A 16,110-nucleotide genomic window follows, 5' to 3' on the forward strand; every position below is an offset into this window, starting at 1 on the left:
CAGGGTCAGTTGCCGCACGCCATTCACCTATGATTTTCCACACGCTCAGCTGCGTTTGTTGACGCGTGAGGCGGGCGAGCTCGACTGCCGACTGGCCGACTGGGGGGGTGCCGACTGGACCTCCTAGGACCCGTCGGTGACTCCCCTAGATGCCCGTTGCGCCACTTTTGACCAACCGGGCGAGTGCGGCGAGTAAACGATGGAGGGGACGGGAACTCCTAAGCAGCGTCGGGGAGGTCATGGGAACCGCTGGTGCTGTTGTAATCACCGGCGAGGTTCAGCCGCTGCTTCTTCGGCCAGCCAGCATCGAAACCCGTCCGAAACTTCTCAGAATCCATCAACACCTCATAGCAGTTCCAGTAGGTGAACTCCTTATAAACCCCCGTCAAGGGGAAGACAGCCTCCGCCATCCTCCTCACATCGTCGTTAGTTTGGCCACTGGTCTTCGTGCGGAGGTGGTTGGCGTACAAGCCCGCAAATCGGGAGACCGCGGCCCTGATTCAGTCCCACTGTTTTCGGCACTCCTCCCCGCCGTGTGACTTCCCGTCTGGGCAAAATGTCTTGTAGGATGCTGCTATTTTAGACCACAAGTTGATGATCCTCTGATTGTTCGACTGGAGGGGATCATCGCAAACACTCACCCAAGCCTTGGACAGCGCGACGTTCTACTCGTCCGTCCACTTCCTCCGTGCCTTACCCAAACTGTCGTCATCAGCCGGCTGCGCCGACTCGCCGACCACCCCTTTGCCCTTGCCCCTCGTCTTCTTCAGTGCTCCCCGACCCCGACCCACTCTCCCTGTTTGAAAGGGAGAGCCCGCATCATTGATATCTATCCCCAACTCCTCTAAGGAGAAAGTTTCAATCCCAATGTATTGCGTCTCCACTAGGGTCGATGTGTGGGAAACAGCAGTCAAAAAAGTCAAGACTGGGCCGATAGACATTGTCCTCCCCCCCCCCACATCCCCTGCACCCCCCGGCTGCCACCCCGACATCATCTGCATCCCCGGCTGCCACCCTAGCATCATCTGCATCCCCGGCACCCCCTGCACACCCTGACCCCCCTGCACGCCCTGCATCATCGGCTGCCCCCTCGACATCACCGGCTGCCACCCCGACATTCCCTGAACACCTGGCATACTACTACCCCCGTCATTCCCGGCATCATCTGCGGCCAAGGGTACATATTGTAGTACCCGCCCATCGGACCCCATCCACCTCCCACGGGTACCGTTGGCGTTTGCGCCCCGCTCGTCACTGGAGGAGAGTCGTTGTTCTCCATTTCGCGATATTGCTCTTGTACAGAAATTAACAAAGAGAGAAACTCGTTAAAACAAGTGGTGCGAATGAAAATGACATGCAGATTGCGTATATATAGAGTTTCGGAAATTAAAAAAAAAATATACGCTAGCCGATCAGGAGCCTGCAATGGCGGCCAGCGGACCGGCTAGTGCCCGAGAATCGGCGTGGGCTAGCTGATCGGCTCGTCGCTCGCAATGGTAGACTAGCAGACCGGTCAGCGCCCGTAAATCGGCTAGCCGGCCCGCTAGCCTCCATTGCGGATGCTCTAAATGCTCCATCCTTTGAGATATTAGAGAGGACGGAGAATATAAATTGATGGTTTTTATATGCATTCATTTCTTTGTTTGGCGTGACTTTTGCAATCACCCTTTATTTGCAATTACTCTCATTTTAAGTATATCAGACACAGACATTCATTTGTGAATCCCGTGAAATTAGTTTTTCTATTTTTATCTATATTTCTCGTTCCTCAAATTAAGTTAACTACAAAAAAATTGAAATGTGAAAATAGATTAAAGAATTGAAAAACAAAGCAAAACGCGCGTGGGCGATCAGTCACCAAATGGTATCCCGTCTTATCCTCCGATTCCTCTCTTGTCTTCTCTCTTCTCACTGTCACACACTACTGTGAATCCAGAGACCAGCCGTTTTCACCAGCACAGCTTTGTCAGCTCCCCAACCAAAATCCCTCCTCTCAATTTTCAATTTTTTTCTAATTTCCCTGCTGATTATGCCTTTTTATCTGCTCATCATTCTTAATCACGCCAGCAACCCTTCCATAAACATACCATATTATATCTAGTATGCTTATGCACGCCCCCTCTGTCCTTCCCTCTTTCTCGCTCTCTGCACATCTGCTGTCAGTTTCAGACCCCTCTTTCCACAGTTTCTGTTTCTTCATATGAATTTCCTGAGTCCCTCTTCATCATGTGAAGATTTTTTGGCATTTCTTTCTTTTTTAGTGGGGCTTTTCTTGTCAAAGCAAAGCACCTTATGCTTTCCACATGGCGTTGTTGCCACTTCGTTTCGTATTTACTGACATTTGGCTATTTGCCTTATGCCATTATCTTTTGTGATTTGGTAAAGATTGAATTTTTTTGGAAGGAAATTTGATTGGGGTTTGTTTTGAGTTCTGTGTAGGGCTTTATTTCCCCAATTTCTTGATTTTTGATGTTTTTTGGGAGGAATGAATGATACAGCGGCGTGTTTGGCTATTGTGGAGAAGAAGCCGCAGAGGCCTGGTGGATGCGTTGGTATCTTCTTTCAACTTTTTGATTGGAATCGTAGATTCGCTAAAAAGAAGCTTTTTTCCAAGAAATTATTGCCACCAGGTAATTATTAGTATATGTTAAAAGTTGCATACTGTTTAGAGTATGTAACTTGATAATGTTGGACTTGATTTTTGTATCTATTTTTACTGATTTTGGAACATATAGTTCGATTCAAACAAGCTTCGAAGAAATTTGGTGGGGATGAGAAGCAGCCGAAGCTTCGTTTGGTATGTGTAGTTGGTTAATGATGTTTTTTCTTGTGGTTCTTGTTTAATGGTGTGTGGATGGAGAGTTAATTGATGCACTTACTGTTGTAATTGTGTGAATGGAACATAGATTGCTGATGAGAACAATGGGGGATTCCCAACGGCGAAGATGTCGAATGGGGCTGCCATCGTCGATAATGAACAAAACCATGAAATGCATGTTCCTGGACTTGTTGCCAGGCTCATGGGGTTGGAATCTATGCCGGCATTGCAGAGAGATAAGTCGAAGACTAAGGCTCCTCCTGCATCTGGTGTTGTTTCACGAGAATTGGTCGATAAAAGGGAAGATTTGAAAGTGGAGAAAGTTGGGATTAAGCATGAAGTAAGGCCTCAGAAACTTCAAAAGACAAGTGTAAGTGAGAGACAACCAATAGCCAGATTTGGGGCAGAGAAACTGCCATTCAAGAATGTGTTATCCAAGTCGAAAAAGCATCATCCGAAGTTTCCTCCGCAAGTGAAAACTCCCAAAAATCTTCCAAGGAAAAGGCCATCTAAACTGATTGATGCAGCCACTAGAATTTTGGAACCTGGTTTGCAGTCAAGTAGATCTAAATGTGTTCTCACTTACTCTAATGCCTCGCGACACACTCCACAGGATACCGACGTGGATGGATCCTTGTCAACCCGTTTGGAAGGTTCTTATGGTTTTGGAAGTGTAGATGCAGAGGGGGAATCATCTTGCAAAAATTGTGGCCATTTGATGGATAATTTGAATGGTAAATCTACCATCACTGAGTTTGCTTCACCCTTCTCGAATAATGTAAGATCTTGTTGTCAAGTATCTGAACAAATTAAGCCTGTTAATGTTGCATTTTATCATCAGTTGGAAGAAGAATGGCGTGATGGTTACCCTGTGGCTGCAGCTCCGGTTATTGGAGATGTTCAAAGTAATTGCAAGCTCACATCGTATAGGAGTCCTTTCTGTGCCGGGCATATTCAACAGCATTTGGCTGGCCAGCATTGCAAGGCTCCAAGAGGTGTGCCTTTACCTCTTAGCCCTAACCAGAAGTCATATAGGCAAAGTCAGATGTTACGAGCGAGGGAAACAGTTCCTATAAGGCCAAATGTGGTTACGTTGAGGAGTAGCCAGGCATCAACAACTGTTATGAATGGGACAAAGAATCCTGTTTCAGAAAATCAAAGCTTAGGCTGTAGTCCCAGGTCTCGGGTGCCTTCCCGGATTGAGAATGGCAGATTTGAAATGGAGAAGAGAATCCCCAATAGGATGAATGACTCGGTACCTACTGGGAGAAAGAGGAGGCCAAACAATCTCTCTCGAGACAGTGATTATTCTGGTTGCTCAAGCTATACACTTAACAAACCGATTACAAGCTCTCACTTGGTTGAGCATGAATGTGGCCAAGTTGGATTGCTGCATCGACAAGACAGAAAATTTACCAGTACTACAGGGAACAACAATGTGGTTTCCTTCACATTTAATTCATCAGTGAAGCAGAAGGTTGGAATTCATGAAGTTGGCGAAGCGCTGGTTAGGAGTGCTGATGGTAGAGAGAAACCAGAAATAGGAGAATGTGTTAGAAAGACGGTGTTTGAGAAATCCCGGCCTATAAGCGGAGATGCACTTGGTGCGCTTCTGGAACAAAAGTTGAAGGAATTGAATTGCCAAGGAGAGGATACGGGAAATGCACCTAAAAAGACCACTGCTACGATTCTACAAGAACTTATAACGGCCTTGACTTCAGAGGTTCCATTACAGCAGGATAATTTACCTGCTATATCTGATAGGAGAAATGGTTGGAGTGATCAAAGCCATTTGTCTAACTCAAGATCTTCAAATGTTTCATCACATGTAAGCCAAAAATATTCTACTTAATTTGCTACTATATATATTAGGCTTGAATTGTCAACACATTATCTTGAATGCAACTTTGAATGCAACTCTGAATGCAACTTCATTAAAGCTATTAACCTGGCCTAAATTAAAATGCTTTGTTATCCATCTTGTCGTAATCAATCTCCATATCTATTTTAGGATCTGTTTTGTTTGCTAAATGTAGTAGTTACTTGTCTGAAAAATTTAGTGCTCGCCCCGTGCCATGTCTTACTACCTGTCCGTTTACTTGGCTAAACTGTGACTCTATGTTAGAGGGAGTGTTTGAGATTGTGAGTCGAATACTACGTATGCAGACTCACTTGGCTACATTTTTTTTGCTGAAATGGCTTGAAGAAACTGTTACTTTTAGAATTTTTAGCCTGAGTATAACCATAGAATGGTTCTTGATTTGTTGAGTTGCATGTTTCGGTTTCAGTTGATTTTGATGAAATATTGAAGAGTCATCTCATGATTATATTTGTTATACCTTCAGGGCAACACCGTGGATGTGAACCCATCGTCTGACCAACCTCTCTACACTGAGTACCTAAGCCCAGAATCTGTTCTTGAAACTTGCTTTTCTACTGAGAGTTTGCCTTCCAGCAGTGCAGATGATGGTCTAGGTAACTTTTTGGGCTTCAAGACCATGTTTTTTATGCTTGACTTTTGAAGTCATGAGTTTGTGTTCGCGACTGCCTATCTAACCTCAACTTGTGTCTGCAGGGTCGCCTAACCCTGATGCGTTGGACACAGTTGGGAATTCAAAAAAGATGGTCGTTGATATTTACAACAATGTTTCTGATATCTTATCTACTTTTGGGTTGAAAGGAAAAGGGGTCGACCAAGTAAGGGAGGTGCTTTTGAATGCTGAGCTGGTATTCCATCGGGCGCTACTTTCATGTTCAGCAGTAGGAAAAGGCTCCCCGATCAAGCATTTGCTCCTCGATGAACTGGACATGCTCGCCAGCCTTCTATGGATGAACTTCGGTTCCTCCCTCGGGGTCGAGGATGGCAAGGAGGTGAATCAACTCAAAACATTCGTTCTGCATTCTACCATCGAGTATCTGGGCTTAAGATTTCAAGAATTTCAATCCAAGGTGTCGAGGAAGCTGCCTCTTCGCATGAACAACCGCATGCTGATCCTGGAGATTGTGGAAGTTGTTAGGAGGTGGGAGGAGCTGTCGAGGCTGGGCGTTGATGAGCTGATCGAGAGAGAGATGAGCCGTTCCTTGGAGGAGTGGACGCAGTGCGAGAGTGAGGGTTTTGAGAGCGGCGTTGAGATCAGCAGACATTTGGTGCAGATTTTAGTAGATGAAATTGTGATGGATCTTTGCAAATGGTAGAAAGTAGATGAAATTATGTTGTGCAATTGTGAAGGACTCCAACAGTTAAACCTAACTTAACCATTGTACAAACAAACTGATGTGCCTTAATTTTACATTGTTGAATGTATGTTTTGACACATCATTCATCCTTCAAATGAGAATTTTCATAAAAAAAAGTGAACTTTATTGTAATTTGAAAACATCACACTTCAACAAAAGCTTGGTTTCTATACAAAATTGAAATTACAGAGACATTATCACACTCTCAATCAATGGGAATCCAAAACTAAAGAATAAAAAATGAAGATGTAAAAATACCGAATTCGAATAATATGGTGAATGCAAATTTCCCCCAAATCAAAACTGCCTATGCCCTAAAACAGATCTAGCAACGCCTCTATTGCTTCTCCCCTCCTTCAATTCGGCCATGCTCGCATAGCTCTTTCTAGCCATCAATCCGCCGCTCCTCTTCTCGGCGGAATTCGCCGACTTGCTCCCTCCCCCCAACTTCCCATAAACGCTCCCGCTCTTCATAAATCCAGCCGGCGGCGTCAGAGACCGCTCCGCCACAGGCGGCAGCGGAGCAGCCGGCTTCCTGTTCTCCTTCCGAAGCGTCGCCGAGAAATCAGGGACGGATTGTGCCAGAGCAGACGGCGGCTTCGGCCTCCTCGGCGGGGTGGAGAAATTCGAACTGAATTTCACCTGCTTTTTGGGCGGGGTGAGAACCGGTTGGCTTTGAACATTTTCCTCTGGCCGATTGATGGAGTTTTTCATCCTCAGCTTCCTCTCTCTGAGATCGGAGTACTCTTTGAACCTGGGGCCTCGCTCCATGACGAAGCTCTCGGTTGTGAGTTGCAGAAGCTGAGGGCTTCCGGAATCGGAGAATTGAGAGAGGAGCAGGGAGCGGGCGTCGAGCGCGGCGAGATGCGGTTGCCGAGAATCGATTATCTCAGCCATTGACGTGATTTGTTGAAGGTTTTCGAGAATCGAGATGGAGCTTGTTTTGATGATTTGATGAAAGCTTGTTGATTTTAAAAGATTTTGTGTTGTGTAAATTGCAACGGTCTAATTATAAAGAAGGGTAGAAAGGGAAGCGGTGATTACAGAGTTACTCTAACGTTCGTATTCAAGTGGGGCCATCCATAATTGTAAACGGAGTTGTTTAATTAAACTAAGTTTTATTTATTACGATTGCATTTGTGTTAATACAGATATTTATTTTCTTGTGTATCAAATGGACAAATGCAATCTATTCTCTCTCTCTCTCTTTTTTTTTTATTAAAAATAAGTCTATTACTTTTTGAATTTTTTTATGACTGACTAAATATTCATTTATCTTAAACAGATCTTCATAGCGGATATCAAAATAAAATATACAGTACTTAATTATATACACTTTTATCAATATGTTCTTTTATTATTTTACACTCTTAATAATTTAAAACCTAAGCATATGAAAATCAGAATTCATTTGACTACCATTCTCTGATTGAATTTAATATATTTCTTTTATTATTAAAGCTATTAGTCATTTCCAGTCATTTATATTAAATTAAAATTCATTTTTTGAGTATATATTATATAAATTTCAAAAGAATATTTTAAATTCACCTACTACTTTTTACCTTATACTAAATGTTTACAGTATCTATAGTACGCATCTATAGTTGAGTAATGCCTAAAATTACGGTCTTTTTTTTTTTTTACCATCACCTATTTTTATGGTTATGATCATTAGTTTAGCACTATTTAATTGCTTCGCTCTCTTAAAACATTGTTGATTTTGTTATTTTAGTTGATCCAAAATTGTTAACTGTGTGGCCACTACTCCTTATATTTTTCCATAGTGATGTTAATTTAGTTTTTTAAAATCAAACATTATTCACATATTTTGTCCACGTTTACAATGCATGATGATAACCTAATAATTATGCAAGTCTCATTTATAACTTACCTACACGTACACTTATTTGACATTTATTAATATTGTGACAAAAAGAAATAAATAATGTTTTAAGACAAAGATACTAGTATTATACAACTGACATTATTCAGCAAGAGTATGCAACATTAAAAATGACATTAGATTTTGTAAAATGTTAGATAAATAGGAGTACTCCTATTTAATTTGTGGGGAAAGTAGGTCATCAAAGGTGAATAATGACTTGAAAATTTATAATGGTGGATTGTGGACCATGAGTCGTTTCTTTGTAATTAAGGAGTATTGCGATTATAAGAATTATGTTCAAAAATAAAAATATGCGAGTCTTTATGAATATCAAATAGGAGTATAGGACCAAAAAGTTATTTTCAGTAAATGTATGAGACTAATTTTAGACTTGATATAGTATCATATTATTTACTTGTGTAAATGATTAGGTGCAAGTATATGAATAATACTCCGTAAACTGATATTTTATATCCAAGCTACTTTAAAAATAATTAGTCAAACATTGGTCGCTTAATTATATATCCCATAAGCACATATATGGTCTTTGTGTGTGTTAATTGACAATTGTAATTTGATATAGGGTCCAACAAAAGTTTATTGGATTCTAATTTGATGGTCAATCCTCGCATTGCGATAAAGAAAGTAACTTTACTTCACTCTGATTTTTAAAGTTGTGTATCGTGTGGGTTTGGATTTGAAAATTGCCAATCAAAATAGATACATGGGGTAGCCTCTAATGATTTTGCAAGGAATGATCAATAAATTAGTTGTTCAAGCTTTATTGCTACCTTCATACTCACTTGTTTGAATTTGATCCTCCAATTTTCCATGTACATTTTATAATCATGATATTATTATTCCCTAAAAACTAAAAATTTACAGTATGAATTGTTATGATTCAATGTCATAAAAGTTATACTACAAACTTAGATGAACTGAAAAAATCAACCCAACAACAAAAGTTAAAAATCAAGAAGATAGTAGTTAAATTGATTGGCTGCTAAAGTCAAAAAAGGTGAGTGGGGTGTGGGATTAACATTTATCATAAAGTGCTAAAGTAAAAGCAATTCTCCTATTAAATTCATAACTCACTTTGAATATTTTTTTATTAATACTTAAATAAGACTAATTAGGACCTTTGGTTGTGCTTGAACTTGATTTAAATAGTGGAGAAAATGATTCTTGAAGTAAGAATTTCCATGGCACTTCATTTTCAGATCATTGTATGCCCTTTCATTTAATTTTAAATTTGGGATGCTTGACAAAAGTAAGCAGCTGGTAAAATTAGCTTATACAAATAAGGGACTGCTTTTACGAGATTGATCATTGATGTGAGTTTAATTGCATGCATACAAATGGTGAGATCTCATCTCCTTCAAAGATTGCCGCCTTTGTCCAACTCTCTATCTCATATAAAAAATATCATTTCCCCTTGTGTTACAAGAACCAAATAAGACATTGCTATATTTGAGGAAATGGCCATCTCCCAAACTCCCACAAGTCCAAAGAAATATAAGGACTGAGATTTGAACATTGATACCATGATTTATATCTTGTCCTCTTATATTACACTCGACCAACTTCAACCATACACCGAAATTCATTTTTTATGTAAAAATAATCTCTAATCATACACCAAATTCAAACCTATTTTTGGTGTTTTCTACGGATTTACACCAAATATGGTATACAACACCAAAGTCCAAATATAGTGTTACTGCAAAAATTTATAAGATATTGCAAATCGATCCATTATTATTTAATTATGTAAATTTGAGTTTTGTATAAATGGTTGGAGATGGTTTTGGACAAAACATCTCACGAATCAAATCAAACTTGATGATACTTGTATCTCTTCCCAAGATTAAATCTTTTCTATTCGACCAGTGATGCTTTTAATACAAGCCTACTTAGCATCCATCTATTCTTCACCAACCATTTAAACTTAATATGCAAAACCGGGGAAATTCATGACGCCCATCTAATTGCTCCATAACGATCATCACTCTGTGAAACAACAACCTTAATCATTGTGTTAATACTATTTCTTCACCCACTTTTCTTGTTAGATAAGAATATAACTCCTATTTGCGGACAAAAGAATAAATATTTTAATAATAAATTAATACTTTTCATTTTTATTAAAAATGAAACATTTTTTAAAATGCAAACAACGTCTCTCTACATTTTCATCTCTCTTACTCTATTCTCTATTCATTAACTTAAAAAAAAAAAAAACTACCTAAAATTTCGAAATTCAAATATTTCGTATTTATTGGGTAGACGGAGTATATTAATACTCAAGTATTACTCCATGAAATTAATTTCTACGAGTATCCATATCTTAAAAATATTTTAATTTTTTTTTATTATAAATAATTGAAGAATAAAATTTTCTTGATGTCACAAAATTATACTATGAATATTAAATGACAAATTATATTTAAAAAATTAATAAAAATATATAGTAAAGATATTAATAAAAGATGAGTAAGTAATATGCTTAGTACGGTTGGATTGAATGTATAATTTGAGGTATTACTATTATTTTTAAATAAAATCTATAGTATAATTTTATAAAATATATTAGGGGAGTGTTTGGGTGCCACCACCTCTTAAAATAACATCATACCATCATTCCTAGCCAATCATTTGTACACGTAGACGAATAATAAGATGCAACGTGGCAAAAAAAAAAAAAAAAACTGAAAAAGACGGCTAGCAATATATATACTATACAATAATTTTTTTTGGCCAATAATATCTAACACACTATACATCAATTTATAGATTGTTGTGTAGTGTTTATAATATGGTTGTATAAGTTACTTATATTTTACATTTAATAAGTAAAATAATTGGGCCCTTTTATAGATTTGGATACAAAATGTAGTATTAGCCCAACAAAAAGAAATAAGCCCAATATGGTCACAAGCTTCCTTCCCCAATTCAAGTATCCGGGAACAGATAAGGAACAAGTACTTCCTCCATCCCATTGAAGATCTCTCCGTCTTATTGAAGATGACCCACTTTTCTTTTTAGTTTGTCCCAACTATGATGACTCATTACTTAAAATGGAAACACATTTATCTCTACTTTATTCCCTCTCTCTTACTTTACTCTCTCCTCTCAACACACAAAATAAATTAGCATAAAATTCCGTGCCGCCCAAGAAAGGGGTCATCTTCCTTGGGACGGAGGGAGTACAAGAAAGAAGAACGACAGTAGCCACTGAGGATTCGTGAAGCCTTTACTAACCGCAGCAAAGGTGAGCTTCCATTAACTCTACTTAATTCGTGAAGATCAGAACTATATGTTTGAATTAAAGATACTTGTTGGATATCTGTGTAATGTCTCAATGTCGGTATATCGCCATCTTGCAGATCTGTCCCATTTCGGAAAGGTGATTGAGAACTTAAATAAAATAAGGGAGCAAGAAGAGTTGGAAGATTGCATGAGTACCGAAGGGGTCCCAGATGAGGGGGTGTCAAATGCTGATGTATGTTTGCTGCTATACCAATTCACGTCATCTGTACCAGACCTTTTTTATTGTTGTTAATGTAAATCCTCTTATATACCTTTGTCATTCACCGTGAAGGATGATGGAGGAAAGCACGAGGATGGTAAGAAAGAGGAGAATGAGGACGCAGCCGAGGTCCAAAGCGCTGCAAAGCCGGACACGGAGGAGGACGAGGAAGATGAACTGTCGAGATATAGCCAAGTTATGAGTCACCTGAAATGGCTGTAAAGCAATTATTTTTTGTATTCAGGATATAATTTGGTCTCGAAACCACTCGGCCAAATACGAAAGAGGGTTTATTTATAAAACCGTTTAAAAAATTTAAATATTATAGAGTTCTAACAAATGAGTAAAAGATTACTTCTCTGTCAAATTCCTACTTTATTGAAACTCTCTCTATGTTTATAATTTAAAATCTTTATTGTTGAAGATTAATGTAACTGAAGTTTAATCTCATTTGAAAACCCCACTAGCTTTAACAAAGCAAACCATAATGAAGAAAACTATCTACTTTATCAAAGCAACTAATTTTCTACTGTATTAGATGTTCGTACTCCTTTCCGGGATGATGGAGAGATGGCCAAACTAGTAGTAGAAAGTTTATTCCTCTTTTATGTATATGTGTGTGGACTGTGGACAGTGGTGATAGAGTGTCAATTACTCGTGTGGCGCTCCAGTTAGCGTTGCATCTTCTTCTTCATCAAATTCTTGTTCCACACCTTTGACCTCGGGGACGTAATGCATTAGCATGTTCTCAATGCCAGATTTCAGAGTGACGGATGAGCTAGGGCATCCGCTGCAGGCTCCTTGCATTCGCAGCTTAACTATTCCGGTGTCCAGATCAAACCCTACATACTCAATGTCACCACCGTCGTCTTGTACTGCTGGCCGTATTCGAGTTTCTACGAGCTCTTTGATCATGGCAACAGTTTCTGAATCATCTTCCTTGATGGCTGTGTCCATGGAGGCAGCAACAGCTGAATCCAATATCAACGGCTGTCCAGAAGAATAGAAATCCATGATTGCTGCAAAGACTTGAGGTTTGAGCAAATCCCATGAGATTTCATCTGACTTTGTTACGGTCACGAAATCTGATCCAAAGAAGACCCTGGTCACTCCTGCACAGTCAAGGATAAATTATGAACTTATGATCCATTCCAATGAATCATTAACCTAAAAATTATACTAGTATCTGAAGATGAGATGCTACAAACTCTAATATAGAAAACGACATGATGGTAGCTCGGATACATGATATCACAGACAACACACAAGACATTCTCATGATATTTAGAAGAGCCAAGCTTAATATATATCACGTACATGCTCTTACAACCATGACCCTCAAACCACCTAATTTCTAGTGACTGCACTTTCAGTCTCATCTTAAACTTTTTCTTGACAATCACATTTTGTACTCTCTTCTCCTATGCAGAGTCAACTGCAAGGTTTATGTTTTGATCCCATAACTAAGAGGGTGCTTGCTGTCTCTCCTCCCACTGGAAACAATTTACATAATGCTCATGGAACTGACATAATTATGCCAAATAAGAGCAATCTCTTTGAGTAGTCCCCATATGGAAAATCCAACTCGGGAGTCATTCGCTTAATGCACTTATAATGTTCTTAATTCATTCATTCATTGTCCTTCTACGCCAAAACGGAAAAATCATACTACAAGGCACAAGCAAAATGCAGAAACTGTGCCTTATACCCGCGATTTGTATATTTCCAAGTTAGAAATAAATTCTAGCTTGTCCTATTCTCCAGATTCGACTACAAGCCTAGTCATTGGACGACACAGCACATATCAAAATCTTCAGCGTATCATGTGTTTGCAACTAATACATTCAAATAAACACATAACTAACAGAAACTTGTGCACGTAAACCCTTGTTTTGAGAGTAGGAAGATAATGCCTACCATCAATTCCATACAGACTCTTTGCCAGTGGCGAACTCATAGCAGAGCGTGCATTAGGAAAGTCGGCACTCCCTGTCTCCATAACTTGCTTCCCGGGATAGAACATGAGTGAGGCGGGATTAGGAGTTGACTGTGTCTGGATAAACATGCTCCTCCTCTGCTCTGCCATATCCCAAGTTTAGAACTGTTAGCAAAAACATTACCCGGCAGAAATCAGTTTCTACATTTCATATGAAAAACCAACCTCTCAAACAGTAGAAGGCCAACAGATAGTGCATACAAACCAGTCTCATTATTCACACACAATTAAATAAAAGGAACAACAATGAAAAGCAACTATTATCAGCGTTAACAAACACAAATATCTATTTAAAGCCTCAAACAATAGGGATTTTCATTGATTAATAAACATGAAATCAACCTAGCAATTTATCAAAAATCCTGTCTTTCAGGCACATGAGCTATATTTAAGAGGTGAACAGACCTTGAAACTGATTCCGCTGGGAGAAGCGTAAGGAAGACTTGAGCATGTTCAAATCCGACAAATAACTCGAAGGAGACGAGAAGATGTTCCGGCGGAATGCGGCGGCCCCACAAGCCCCATTTCGAGGATTTAAGGGTTTCGATAGTAATCCGCCATTGCTACTGCTCAGAAGAATTGCTCGATTTATCAGTCTTCCCCAAGTTTTCATTGTTAATCAAATGATTTAAGGACCGGCGACGCGGCTGTGCAGGCGGGGCAGCGAGAGAGAAGGAAATTATGAAAAAGAGAGAAGGAAATGATTTCTGCCCCCTCTTTAGGGAGTATTTTAAATTTTATAATAATATACACAGAAGTACTCCATTTAAGTTTGTTAGTTAAATATAGTAGTATTAATTTAAGTCAATATGTTGAAATTACTAATAAATATATACTCCCTACTTCCATGATTAAACGTCCTTTCAAAAAATTATTTGAATTTATAAAGTAAAATGGGTAAAAAAAATTTAGTGGGACGCGAGACTTATTAATAAATTATGAGTAGAATGAGTTAGTGGAATGCAAGACAAGACCGCTTACCAAATACTATAGTAAAATTGAAATGAGACATTTACTAGCGGACGAATGAAAAATGAAAAATTAAACATTTCATAACGGACGGAGGGAATATTTATATACAAAATATAGGAGTATAATTTATAAATATATTCATATTTAAATTACTAAAAGTTATTCTACTAGGTAAGGTAATAGTATTATTTATGACTTTGAGTTTATTTCTTTTTTTATGCTTACTAAATATTATGTTTATGAATATCATAGGATCATGTATTGAATTTAATTTTGGTAAAAATAAACTTATTACTTGTGAAAAAATTTATTTTGTATTCGTGTGCTCTCGTCCGCTTAATTCTAAAATACATGTTTTTAGTGGGAACGGATCCCCTACTGTAGAGCAGGGACTGCTGTAGTTAAAACGCTGCATTTCGGAGTCAGCAAAATGGCATCGTTTTTCAGAGTCACAATTCAATTGACAAAGTTGCTTTCACGTGTTCATATAAAAGGATTTCACGTTTTCATATAAAAGGAGGGAAAGAAAGTTTTAATTAAATCAAACCTGATGATCCTAAGATTGAATCTTTTCTATTCAACGTGTGAATCCTTCTAGTACAAGCCTCCTTGTCGCCTCGATACCTAGTTCCAACGCAGCGTCAACCTGTAATAAGTATGAACAAATGAAACTTAGAGAAAGATCTTATTTTCTTTCCACGGTGCTGAATTTTTGAAGAAGAAAATGTTAGAAATTTGGGCTTCCACATGACTAATTTAATGTGTATGGCTATTTTTCAGTTGTCCAATTAAAGTGATCCAATAAAGATTAAAGTTTGGGCTAAAGTGTATTTATTTTGTTATGGAAATAAGTGTAGATACCATAAAGTGATTTTTTCTATTTGACGAGGGACCGAATAGAAAATAAAGGGGTTTATATTTAATATAAATATAAGTTAGGGTTATGGTCCCCAGACGTAAGAAGAACATTCGATATCTCTGTATTCTCTCGGCAGACTATTGCAAAGAATGTCTCTGATCGTTTGGAAGATCCATAGCCGCTGCAAAGCAATTCCGCCTTTCAATTCGTTATGGATCAAGGTACGCTTCCGCTCTACAGTTTATACTCCTTCTCCATCGTTCTCGGTTAATCATCATAGAGAGCTTTGTGTAATTGTTCATTCAATTATTGCAACAAATAGTATCAGAGTCACTCTATTGATGATTCTCTGAGAGTTGGGAAAAGGAAATTAAGTTTATAATTTTGATCGTATTTTTGAAATTCAAGGAATTAGTTTCTTGATATTAGAATTTTATTCTGAAAATATATTACACGGCCGCCGCCGCCGTTCTTTATTTAGTTTGATGAATTGTTTATTCATTCAATACATGAATTAATTTTACGCATGAATGCATAGACTTTAGGTTGATGAATTCTGTTATGCATCAAGGTTTATGGCTACGGTAACTTTTTTTTTTTTATAGAGAATTGATCTGGTATATTAAATGAAATTATGCGTGCTTACCAAGTTTAACCTTTATTTGGTGAATTGTTTTGAATTCAACTTTGGCGAGGATTTGCTTTGGTATATCAATGCAAAATTGATGGGTATCGTCTTTTTGGTTTAATTAATCCTTTTGGTCTATGAATTGAATCATGGTTCTCTTTGAATTAATTCACTATTACAGCC

The 16,110-nt window shown here is 38.4% G+C and overlaps 3 protein-coding genes and 1 long non-coding RNA gene across 4 annotated transcripts; 2 read left to right on the forward strand and 2 right to left on the reverse strand.

The window, feature by feature from the left end:
• The first annotated feature begins 1,847 nt into the window (after nucleotides 1-1,847).
• On the forward strand, nucleotides 1,848-6,156 carry TRM22 (DnaA initiator-associating protein). The gene is made up of 5 exons (XM_048114704.2): nucleotides 1,848-2,630; nucleotides 2,736-2,797; nucleotides 2,907-4,646; nucleotides 5,164-5,293; nucleotides 5,394-6,156. The coding sequence occupies exons 1-5, from the start codon at nucleotides 2,486-2,488 to the stop codon at nucleotides 6,011-6,013; spliced, it is 2,697 nt and encodes an 898-aa protein (XP_047970661.1). The 5' UTR covers nucleotides 1,848-2,485; the 3' UTR covers nucleotides 6,014-6,156.
• Nucleotides 6,157-6,203: 47 nt separating this feature from the next.
• On the reverse strand, nucleotides 6,204-7,036 carry LOC125213911 (uncharacterized). The gene has a single exon (XM_048114705.2). The coding sequence runs from the start codon at nucleotides 6,950-6,952 to the stop codon at nucleotides 6,353-6,355; it is 600 nt and encodes a 199-aa protein (XP_047970662.1). The 5' UTR covers nucleotides 6,953-7,036; the 3' UTR covers nucleotides 6,204-6,352.
• Nucleotides 7,037-10,952: 3,916 nt separating this feature from the next.
• Nucleotides 10,953-11,798, forward strand: LOC125211187 (uncharacterized). Its single transcript, XR_007174475.2, has 3 exons — nucleotides 10,953-11,214; nucleotides 11,330-11,445; nucleotides 11,545-11,798. It is a non-coding gene; the product is annotated as an uncharacterized LOC125211187 (long non-coding RNA).
• LOC125215358 (nifU-like protein 4, mitochondrial) lies at nucleotides 11,750-14,182 on the reverse strand. The gene is made up of 3 exons (XM_048116753.2): nucleotides 13,874-14,182; nucleotides 13,390-13,551; nucleotides 11,750-12,584 (listed from the first exon to the last, which is right to left on the reverse strand). The coding sequence occupies exons 1-3, from the start codon at nucleotides 14,079-14,081 to the stop codon at nucleotides 12,124-12,126; spliced, it is 831 nt and encodes a 276-aa protein (XP_047972710.1). The 5' UTR covers nucleotides 14,082-14,182; the 3' UTR covers nucleotides 11,750-12,123.
• Between the last annotated feature and the right edge of the window lie 1,928 nt (nucleotides 14,183-16,110).

The sequence above is a fragment of the Salvia hispanica genome, chromosome 3 (assembly GCF_029641045.1).
Source record: "Salvia hispanica isolate PSC_SH4W2 chromosome 3, Shi_PSC_v1, whole genome shotgun sequence".
NCBI classification, from domain to species: Eukaryota; Viridiplantae; Streptophyta; class Magnoliopsida; order Lamiales; family Lamiaceae; genus Salvia; species Salvia hispanica.

Coding starts and splice junctions, on each gene's coding strand:
- TRM22 (XM_048114704.2), top strand. CDS start 2,486: ATGAATGATACAGCGGCGTGTTTGGCTATTGTGGAGAAGAAGCCGCAG. Junction 2,631..2,735: donor CAAGAAATTATTGCCACCAG/GTAATTATTAGT, acceptor TGGAACATATAG/TTCGATTCAAACAAGCTTCG. Junction 4,647..5,163: donor CTTCAAATGTTTCATCACAT/GTAAGCCAAAAA, acceptor TTATACCTTCAG/GGCAACACCGTGGATGTGAA.
- LOC125215358 (XM_048116753.2), bottom strand. CDS start 14,081: ATGAAAACTTGGGGAAGACTGATAAATCGAGCAATTCTTCTGAGCAGT. Junction 13,552..13,873: donor CCAGCGGAATCAGTTTCAAG/GTCTGTTCACCT, acceptor GGGATATGGCAG/AGCAGAGGAGGAGCATGTTT. Junction 12,585..13,389: donor GAGTCTGTATGGAATTGATG/GTAGGCATTATC, acceptor TTGACTGTGCAG/GAGTGACCAGGGTCTTCTTT.
- LOC125213911 (XM_048114705.2), bottom strand. CDS start 6,952: ATGGCTGAGATAATCGATTCTCGGCAACCGCATCTCGCCGCGCTCGAC.